This window comes from Osmerus mordax, chromosome 28, assembly GCF_038355195.1.
Source record: "Osmerus mordax isolate fOsmMor3 chromosome 28, fOsmMor3.pri, whole genome shotgun sequence".
In the NCBI taxonomy this organism is placed as follows: Eukaryota; Metazoa; Chordata; class Actinopteri; order Osmeriformes; family Osmeridae; genus Osmerus; species Osmerus mordax.
Window position 1 is genome coordinate 4,750,792 of NC_090077.1, and position 11,431 is coordinate 4,762,222.

Consider the following 11,431-nt stretch of genomic DNA (forward strand, 5'->3'; position numbering starts at 1 on the left):
AAACGATGCTGAAACACACTTCGACATCCAACACCCATTGTTTTCTTGCCCCAAAAAGATGGTGAATGGCGAATCTTCCAGTACCATATGTCCCTGGAGGTTTTTGTTGTTAAAGGAACTCAAGGATGCAGGCATAATTATTTGAATGTGCAAGCCGGCCACCTTGCTGTTCACTATGTCTTCTTAATGCTAAAGAGTTAAGAGGTGATGAAGAAAGTGTTTTGTCCATCTCTTCATAAACGGAGTGACTAAGTTCAGTTGAGTTCTGGATTTTATTATCAATCTGCAGATTGGGAGAGCAAACCAGACCTCTGACAATAAATGACAACACCAGGCTTAGGTCTCATTCATGTCTCTCCCCGCTCTGAAGGCCGGAGGACCATCTTTTATAGGGCACAGGAATGTAAACATAGATAGTGACAGTCAGGCAGTAAGGACGTTACAACAGTCTCAGAGAAAGAGATTCACTGCTCCCAACCCATGACTACTCTCAGACTAGAGAGATCATAGTTGGAGCTCTCCTTGTAGTCATTACAAGGGACGTTTACCCAGTACTTTAGTAGTTTTGCGCAGCAAAATACTGTACACAAGGATTATGTTTTTCAACATGACTAACCCCACATTTTCACATCTGTGTGTAAATGTTTTATTGATTGTATTATAAATTGAACCTGTTCAAAGTGAGCAATTTTCTTAGAGGAGACCACAGGTTAATTCAGTGTGCTGAGGGAAAGCAGAGTTACTGGAGACCTTTATAAACTGCAATTACCTTTCCTTTATGTTATGGGAAACACACAGCCAATTTTGAAATGCCAGACGCCAAAGCAATCAAATTAAAGGCTCATCGTCGAGATGGACTACTGGAATCCTCAGGGTCCACACTTGAACAAAAAGCTACGTTTAGCAACAAGTGATTTACATTTAGTCTTTTTTTTTTAACGCTTTTCAGTTAAAGGAAATGGTCAGTTTTGTACTCCTCTAGTTATCAAAGTGGAATGTTCATCTCCCATTTTGGAGACAGATTCCATTTTTGTCAAATCAAGGGAATGGTCACATGTTACAACTGAGGGGCTTCCATCCTAGATTTCAGTGATAGTGAAGATTTCTTAAAATGCCGCTATTTAGATTGATAATCATCATCACAATCATAAATGGGTATTTAATATTGCACCCATAGAAAAGTAATTAACTCAGAATACAGTGTTATATTCTCAAACAAAGAGACTCAAAAGAACAGCTTATCTGAGATCCAAAGAACTGAACTGTATTGTGCCTCAAAATGATATTTGACTTTGAAGGTAATTGAAATTCTGTTTCAAAGTCTTAGAGCTCATGAACATTCAATTAAGTCTATACTTTCATTCAATTCGTTTCTGTGAAAATCACATCAAAGTTATGAAACGATAAGATATTGCACTGCAGGAAGCTTTTAGGTTTGAGAGAAAACTTGTGCAGAAATAGGTCACTTGCAGGTAACGTGAACATATTGTGATGAACTGATTTAACTGCTTTGAAAAAAAAGAAAAGGCAGAGAGCCCAAGTAAGAGGATAGCTGCTGCTGGAGTTGAGCTGAAACACCAAAATGTAACTTGCCGAGAACTTTAAAAAGAGATGGTAATGTAGCATTCAGTCTGTCTGCTTCTCCAGTCTTGTTTTCTTCTGTAGCCATAATGTGTCTGCTTGAATTATTATCCTGGCATCTCACTATTTCATGTGCGTGTCATCAAACCATCTGCTTTGAAACTTTGTGTGCATTTGTCTTTCTCTTCCTGGTACAGACGTTCTTTACAAAGGAGGGGAAGGGTGCTACATGCAAGGTTTCCATATATTAAGTTGCTACTTCCGATCGGCGTGGATTTACAATTCAAAGTGTGAGCGATGCGAGTGATTTACCTGAAGGTGCTGGGTAAAGAAGATAATGAGAAAGAGATGGAGAGAGAGAGAAAGAGATAGAGAGAGAAAGAAAGTAAGGGGAAAGAGGAGAGGGGGAGGCGGTGGGCGTGAATACTTTGTCAGGCAGCGAGACGTCGCAGATGCCACACGGCCTTTGAATGTGGCACCAGTGGGTGTGCTCGCACATCCTCCGCGGTTGTTTCTCAAACAAGCAGGGTCGCTCGCTCTCAGCGTCGATGAAGTGACACAGAGCATTACTGTCACATCCATCAGCCTCATATACGCACGCGGGAGAATTCACTTTGGGAACGGGATCGAGCGGGAGTGCAGGGGTGGGGATGGAGAGGCGAACGCTTTCTTGGGGGGAAAGTCAAGTGACTGATGTATTTGAACGGGCTCCTGTGAGGCTGTCTGGGGAGGGGGGGGGGGGGGGAGTACCACATCAGGCCTCAGAGAGATGCACGGTTTGCTGCTTCGTGCCAACATGCAGATGACAATACCCTCCCCCCCCCCCCGTGTGGATCGCAGCTACAGAGATCACACGCCTCTCTGGAGTTGATGGATGACACAAAAATATATGCTGAATAAAAAGGACTTCAAGGATCCCAGGGAAGGGAGAGGGACGTTTTCAGACTCGTGGAAAGAAATGATTCACAACATGGAGAAAAAGCAAGTCGTGCCGATCTATTTCTTTTTGTCCTCGAAGGCTGTACTTGTATTATATGCTATGACCACTATATTAGCCAAGCAAATGGAGTGGTTGCTGTTTCGGCAGTCTCTCCTTTAGCTGTTCCTCGGTTTCCCTCTGCTCCTTCTACTCTCTACTCCTCTATTTCCCTCTGGACACCCACAATGAACAGGACTTTGTTCACCCAGTTTCAATTCACTACGCCACCTACTCCGATTTGCCAAGGCTGTGGAAAATGACCTATCACCTCTCATTGGTCTGTCCATCCGAGGGCTTCTCTAAATATAACTGTTGAGGCAGTATGAAGAGAATCCTTGCTGTATGTGGTGGACCACTGCTGTCTGGATCAGCAGGTTTTGATTAGAGAGCCAAGTTGCTTGATTTCATTTCAGATTCCATGAGAGACCTTTTTTTTCCAGCACAGTCTCTAATATCTTTTTTAATTAAGCAGAGGAAAAGGAGAACCTTGATTCACATCTGTGGGAATGCTAGATAAAAAATGAATCTTGGAGGATTGAGAGCAACATCTTCAGCTCAGATATTATCCCTCGCTTCGAAAAATGTTAATTGCTTGAATCTATTAGTTTTGGGGGTCACTTGTGTGAAGAAAGTTCTACTGTGGAAAAGGTTTAAAGCAAGCAGCTTCACCAAAAAGTACAGTTCCTGTCCAGAGAGAGTTAACGTTCTCATTAAATGGACACCACAGTATTTTAAAGAAAGACTAAAACTAAATACTTTTAACTTGCGTTTTCAGTTCCTGTATAAGTATTTGCATTAAATGTACATTAACCTTTTTTTCACATGAGGGTTGTGATGTTCTGAGTTCAAGACTTTGTTAGAGGGTTTAGGGTTCTGCCATGGTGTCCAGCCAACGTTTCCCAGATTCCATCATTAATCAGCAAGGAGAAAGAGATCGGATAGTATATTAAGATGATTCATGTAGAGCTTCATAGCCCACACTGGGGGGAAAACAAATACAAAACCAAACATCTTTTGGGCTCAATAGACTTTGAAAGGAAGGATCAGAACAATACTGAACCAGGGGGAACCCAAACAAAGTCTGTGTCTTTCATCAAAGAACATTCTGGAGGCCATCGGTCGGCAGAGATCCAAACCACCTTGTGCACATACATCTCCCACCCCTTCCCCCCTCTTAACCCCGTCCCCTATATCTCTCCCAGATGGAAACATTAATTTGGCTTTCACCCACTGTCTTGACCACAGTCAAATCCCAAAGAACTCTCCCTAGACACAAACTGCTAACTTCTGCTTTCCGCTTCCACCCAACACATTGTAATAATACGTGACATATTCATATACAGGAACGGTTTTCCTCTGGATGCACAGAGTCCGTCACTGGCAGATCAGCCACTTGACCAGCTGGTGGAGCTATCGAGCCACCTGGATCTGTAACCCCTTCTGCTACCTGACCTCACGTCATCCTAGGAAACGCTGCAGTACATTTACACAAAAAATGTGGCACACGCTCCCAATCTGCATGTTTGGACTCTTTTCAGCATCACCCTGTGGGGAGGTTCTATTCTACAACAGCAGCGTTTAGTCTGCTTGGTTTGTTCCCATAATTTCGACAAATATCCTCAGCCCAGATGCCCTCTGAGATCCCCGGATGTTTCTTCTGGGCTGGATGGCAATGTTCTCTGTAGGCCCATAGAGTATGGGTGTCTAGTTAGTTCCTTTCCCTTACTGTATGAAGGCCTGTCTCTGAGCTCTAGTTCTTGCTTAGCTTGAGAAGAAAGGCTTTTGTGTGTCTAACACCGCGTCTCTAACTAAAAAAAGCGTCTGCTAAATGCATGAATGTAAATGTAACTGTGTGTGTTTGTCTGTTTGTGTGGTGGATGTCTGTAGCGGTGAGGGCGAGAGACGCTGCCGTGGGTCGTATCTCCTGTGAGAGAGCGTCTCACCGGGGGGAGAGACAAAGGAAGAGAAGGCAGACCCCGTTTTTTGGCGTGGCTAGGTTCAAACACTTCCTGTGTATTTGTACAAGTAAGTAAGTAAGTAAGTAAGACTTTATTTATATAGCACATTTCATACAAGAATTGTAGCTCAAGGTGCTTTACATAAAATCAATAAAAACAATAATACAAGTGATAAACAATTCAAACAAAAATTAAAATCCCATTAGATCTCTGTTCAAGAGAGAAAACAACTTTAAAAGTAGGAAAACCCTTTTGAGATAAAATTACTTAAATGCTTCGGTAAAAAGGTAGGTTTTAAGCTGTCTTTTAAAAATGTCTAGAGTGTTTGCTTCCCTAATATTTATGGGTAATTTGTTCCATAGTTTTGGGGCGTAATTGACAAAGGCCGAATCACCAATCTTCTTATGACTGCTTCTGGTGACCTCTAATAGACCTGCATTTGATGATCGCGTTAGCAATGTAGCTAACGAGGAGAGCAGTGCCAGGACAAGACAAGTACCATCCCATCTTTCAGCAGTTCACTAGACGCACAACTGGAGTCTTCCACCATAGTTTTTCTCTATGTCTATTTCTCCATAGAAATACTATCCAAACCCATTTCACGGACAGTCAGTTTAAATGGGTAAAGTAAATCTCTGCTTTTCATTAATGCAGAACAGAGAGGGTGAGACTTCAACTCCAACTTGAATGCATACTGCATGAAGGATAACAGGAAACTTTCAGTCCCTTCAGATATAACGCAAGACTTTCGGAGGGAGCGTATACTAAAACAAGAATGATTATTTGAAGTACGATTTTCCTCGCCTGAAACTTGCTACAATTACCTCTGGCACTGCAAAGTGTTACATTATTGAACCAGGGCCTGCTTCTAGAGGCTAAATTGGTCCAAAGTGGATGTAGAGATTATGCAAGATTCAAATCTCGACAAAAGTCGCCTCTGGGCTTCAGCACCTATTCCTTTTTTTATATCAAACTGTATGAGATGCATACTTTCTTTCTCCCCCCGCCCCTCACTCTCTCCTTCTCACTCTCTATTTATCTTTCGCACAGGCACATACCCCTAAAGACGCAGTCTACACGGAGCCTTTCAAGCATTCAGTTCACATAAAGAGGCTATGCACTAATTGTGCAGCGTTCCTTGTTGCGACCACACAGCTCTGCTTGACAAAGTGGGACGTGGATGCACACTTAGCCTTCTGCACTGACAGTCCATGCACCTCCCAGAGAGTCAGCACCTTTGCCAGTGGCACGGTGAATAGAAAGAAGGGTGAGGGGACAGACTTGGCAGAGATCTAGGAGTCCCTGATGTCCTTGAAACTTCATTGACTGCACCATTACAAAGCTGTGACACTGACAGACAGGTGACAGGTGCCATAAGGCCCAGGAGCAGCCATTTTTGGGATGATTTGTAACGATGATATGATGGTACTGTGCAGAAGTTCGCAAGTCTGGATATGTTCTAAAACCTCAATGTCTGTTCACCATGGGAAACAGCTCACAGAAACCAGCAACACAGTGTAACGGGTATCAACATCGGAGATCTTTCAAAGAGGCAGCAAATCTCCTAATTTAATGATGTTGCAAGATGGTACATTAGTATTAAATGTTACTAAGATATATTCAATTACATTTTCAATGACTGGACTTGCTGGAGGTTTAATTAGGACCTGTACACTGGGCATCACAATGGAATTGGTCGGATTGTTATTCGTTTCCTGTCTGGTCATCGAAGTGTCTTTTGCCAGCACACACACAGTCACAGATACACACACACACACACACACACACACACACACACACACACACACACACACACACACACACACACACACACACACACACACACACACACACACACACACACACACACACACACACAGCATTCCCTTTATCTCACTTCTTTCCCCTCAAACATTTCAAATGCACCATGACAAACTCCTCCAAAATACTTTGGCATGCTAGGAGTGTAATTCCCCAGTAATGTATTCCTCCTCTCCTCTCTCTTCCTCTCTTTCACGAAGTTCCCAGTACCACGCGCTGGCGAAGTGTCAAGGCGATCACAATACATGATGTATGGTGGCAGGCCATACAAATGGCCCATTCCCACGACATCCCTGTTGCGAGCACAGCCTTATGTACTTTTCATAAGTCGGCAGCGCTGCACTGCAGTTTTGTCCTGATCCAGCTAGCACCATTGTGTCTAATTGGTTCTACCTTCAGGAGGCTGGAACAAACGGGTATAAAAAGTCCTCTATCCGAAGAATGAAGACGGCGAAACTGCATAATAGATGCACTTATCCTTTTACAGCCCCATAGTAGTATTTATAATTTGGCAACCCGGACCACCTCCTCCATCTCTGGTGAGATTGCTGCCATCCTCCAAACTTATTTTGAACTCTCTAATGACGAAGGGGTCTCTTGAAAAGGAAAGGTTTTAAGTGTCTTTATTTGATCTTGAACACACATCAGGGTAGATTTGCCTGGAAAGAACCAATTAGTAGGTACTGTCCTTAGAATAGATGTGCTCTAACTGAGATGTTGCATATTGAAGAGCCTCCTCCACCCCACCACACGCACAGTAAGATTCCATGACCGGATGTACAGTAGGTTCACTTACTCCAACGAAAGTACTTGCTAGAAGTCGCTAAGTGTTTGCCAAATGCCTCAAATGTAAAAGAGAGTTCATTCAGGTCAGTTGACTCCTGGGACAAAACGACTCTGTTCCCTGCCAATGAGGAGCAGACCTGAAGCTCATTGTTCCATGCTGAGATAAACAGAGCTTATTTGCAGGAGAATATGGAATCAGTGAGGTGAATACTGATAAGGGTTTATTAATAAACACATCAGTAGCCATTTTAAGACCGACGCTTGGTGTCGTAAAGGAAAGATGCAAAAGTTCAAATGGGCAACAATGATTCTTCCATTCCTGTTTTTAAAACAGGAGGTAGTCACAAGTCAAGTTAGGTTTGTATCAACAACACTCACTTGACTGGTATAAGCAAGTGGCATTCTAATTTCAAGGCAGTCGTACATCAACTGGTGAGGAAACTCACCTGAACATCTAAAACCAATGAGAAGTAAAGGAGACTTGTAGACACTGTTGCCTCTCATGCACTTCAAAACGTACTTTATCAACCTAACCCTTCACACTGTGTCATGGATTCAATATAAACGTGGTCACAGCTAATAATCATTACCATGTCGTTACGTAAGCTGTAGAATACGATTATGCTTCTATATAAGCCTTCTATATAGCCTTCTATATAGGCCTACCTGAACTGTCCCCATGCTATGAAAGTATGCCACCAAAGCGGGGACGCTATGACATATTTGCCACCCTTGTAGACCCCATTAAATGTCTGATGGTTTTATCACCAGTCGACCAGCACAGCCTGACCTGAATGTTCTCCCGTCCGGCCAGCCTAGAGGCATAGACAGTAAAACAGTCATTACAAATGCAAGAAAACACAAATCTGCCTGACAGATTTACTACTTCCCAACCATTGGAAGATTTCCTGAGCGCATATAACAAGTCATTTCTCACCGCTACAACCAATGTCCCCTTGTGTCTTGCTATCACACTACCCCAATAACATTTTGTCCTCGCATCTTTATAGCTGGTAGCGGTGGAGGGTTAGTCGAACGAGAATCATTTATTTCACTCAATCCATGCCGAAGAGCTGGGGATGTTGGGGAGAAAAAACATCCATTCCCAAACCCATGGGTTATGAGCCGAGGGACCTGAACTCTTGGTCCGTTCACATTCCATTCAAGCGGCATTCAAGTTCAAGGCTTTTAACGACGGGACACATACTCCCCTTCAAATGCTGGCTGTAACTTGACATGTGTGTTTGCAATAAAAACGTAACGTGAAATCATACTGTCCATGTGATTGTTTTACTTAAAGTACACTTAATGCATGTTGTTTGGCCAAGCACCAAACATAACCCCTTGTACATGTACTCAGGGGTGTGCATACTTATGTAAATTAAATTGTCCATAAATTGGGAATATTTTTATGGAAGGCTGTAAAAGGTTATGGATTTTATATGGAGTAGAACAGTGTCCTTGTATATTTTGAGATAAAGTGGCCCTTAGTGGTAGCACTAATACCATCCGAATTAACATCGGACTGTTGGCAACCTTACGATTAGAAACCAGGCTGCCAAGTACTTTGCCTGAAAATACAGTGAAACTTGCTTCCAGAGGCATTTTTAAGAACTAACCGAGTTCAGAACCAAATTCAGAGAACAAAAGAAGACATGAACAAGATACATCATGCCAGCATCATAAATTTAGGTCAACTTTATTTACAAAGACAAATAGGGGAATCCCATTCTTCCAAGTGCAGAGAACGTTGATGGATAGACATGTTCATGGTGCACACCTGTGAGAGAAAGAGAAAGATTGATAAGATGGCTGGTGCAGATCTGTTGACAGAAATCCAATTTCAGAGTAAACAGCAGTTAAGATAAATGTGACAACTGCAAGTCAGGCTTGGTTCCACCTGATATTTATCTGCTCTCCTAATGTCAAATTACCATGCTAATGTGCGAGCTTATCTTAAAACAACAACAGAGAAATTAACTTGCATGACATTTATAACTATCCCCACACAGACATCAGTCATTGGTTTGAGGTCGACAGTAAAATCAACAGTAGCAAACAGTGATGGATGTCATTGTCTCGAGCGCAGTTCAAATTCATGCCAAGAAACGGCTAATGGTTCCTGACGTGCACGTGAACACTAGATAACAGATCAGCGGCTATTACCGAGAAGGCTGCATGGAACGCACAGTCACTTCACTTCTTCAGCAGCTGATGTCTGACAACAAGGAATGGGAAGGCGAAGCCACTGCCGAAAAACACCACCATCATGCCCAGCAGACGCCACTTGTTTTCAACCGAAAACGGAAGGTTCTGAAATGAAAACACACAGAAAGAGAAACAGTGAATGAATGCACATCACCAAACTATCTAGGCTTACAACTGTTGAATCCGTGTGTCTGGGTGAGCGTCTACAGCAGCAAGCTAAAGGCTTTAAACTCAAGGACTCCTTGAAGGACTGCTGTCAGGGGTGAACACAGACATGCCATGTCCTGTCCATTAATACAAGCAGCTACATAATGTACGATTGTGTTTGGAGTAGGTCTTAAGCAGCTTGGCTAGTATAGCATACATTAAACCCTTAGGGACACTTACAGGATGTTAACCTCTATCATGGGGCTACTAGATTACACTACACAGTCTAGCTAGCTAGCTAACTAACTAATCCAACGTAGCCAGTAGTCTACACTTATCCCATTGCGTTCATAAATATAAAAACATCGAAATGTTTAAAATGTTTGCTATTTTACGTAATCTACCTAAGACCTAGCTAGTTAATTTACAATCTTAAACTAACCACACCAGGAAATGATTAGCATGCTAGCACGCTAGCGAAAAACAGCTAACGTCCGATAAGGATGCACAGCAATTTACTGTAGTGCTACTAGCTAGCTTTAACAGTGGTGTACTGCTACTGCTAGCATGGATGGGGATAGATAACCTGCCTGTACGGCCATCAGAAACTGGCGATAGTTCGATCATATATATTCTATGCATAAAGCTAGAGCAAGGCTACATTTAGCTCGCTAGGGATCAATTTAAATCAGTAAGCAAGCACTCTTTAACTCCAACGTAGCGTAGGCTAGCTTGCATTGTCAAGCTAGTGACCTCCAAAGCAGGCTTGGACCCGAGGCAAGGCCCGCTGTTTTAAATTGTTAATATTTTGAAAGAAATTACCTTTCCGGGTCCCTCTGCGTAATGCGAAGAACGAACCGCAGAGGTTGTGAATCGCCGAACAGCCTGTCCAAGCATTTTATCTTGAAATGTCTACTCTTGATCTGTGAGAAACTGCTATTTGCGACCTTGTTGTTGCTGTAAGAACTGAGTTAGCAGGATGTCGAACAGGACTTCGGGAAACACAAATTCTGCAGTGGACGCTGGGAAATGTAGTTCTGTAACATGAGAATCTGCCATCGGATTTTTCTGCAACATAATAAAAGATAATAAAACTAAAACGTATTTCTAAAATATGTATATTGTATGTGTGATTCACTGTGTGTCTTGCATATCAAAATATGTTCTCTCGTTGACAAAACGTTGGTTGTGCGACTCCAAAAAATATGGACCTAGTGTCTGCAGGTAAAGATAAGGGGAAACACTTAAAAGGTAGTTTATACCCAGTAGTCTGGAAATAAACGGTATTAGATAGGAATCACAGGGCTCACTCTATGGCCCCTGTCGTCTACCAAATCTGCTCAGTGTGATTAAAGCTCCAATGTTTTATGCTTCACTGGAAACTTAGATTTATGCTTATTTGTGCAAAACGGTGTCACAGTGTCCACCCACACCTTCACTTAACAGCACCGCGAGGCTAATGTTTTATTTATGACAGTTCTGTTCAATTCAGACTATTTTCTGAATCCCACTACTCTCCTAAACCTCTGGTTTATAGATTGGGCCGTCATAGAAAGCGTTTACAAAGCTTTAAATGCTAACCCTGCATCAAACAGATTCGATTATGAACAGTTTTTAGACCACTTTTGACTGTGCCTGACATTTGGTTCATCATTTAGTAAGCAGATGCAATATTTTTTTTATTCTGGACTTGTGATGTGATTGTGTTGCCTATGTGTGTGTGTGTGTGTGTGTGTGTGTGTGTGTGTGTTTTAATGTAATGTAAAGTCAAATCATTGGTACAGTCACTGAATAAACTAATTAGGTTTGATGCAGGAAAAAAAATGTGTTTAATGCACAGTTAATGACTGGGCCCCCGTAAGTAATAATGCTCTGATGAACTAAAATGGTGAAGTGGAATAATATGCTCTCACTGAGCATGCTGCTGCAGTAAAGGGAAAGTGGTTAGTTT

The 11,431-nt window shown here is 42.3% G+C and overlaps 1 protein-coding gene across 1 annotated transcript; it reads right to left on the reverse strand.

Annotated features, from left to right (window-relative positions):
* Positions 1 to 8,808: 8,808 nt before the first annotated feature.
* cox7c (cytochrome c oxidase subunit 7C) lies at positions 8,809 to 10,450 on the reverse strand. The gene is made up of 3 exons (XM_067231428.1): positions 10,303 to 10,450; positions 9,292 to 9,438; positions 8,809 to 8,905 (listed from the first exon to the last, which is right to left on the reverse strand). The coding sequence occupies exons 1-2, from the start codon at positions 10,375 to 10,377 to the stop codon at positions 9,322 to 9,324; spliced, it is 192 nt and encodes a 63-aa protein (XP_067087529.1). The 5' UTR covers positions 10,378 to 10,450; the 3' UTR covers positions 8,809 to 8,905; positions 9,292 to 9,321.
* Between the last annotated feature and the right edge of the window lie 981 nt (positions 10,451 to 11,431).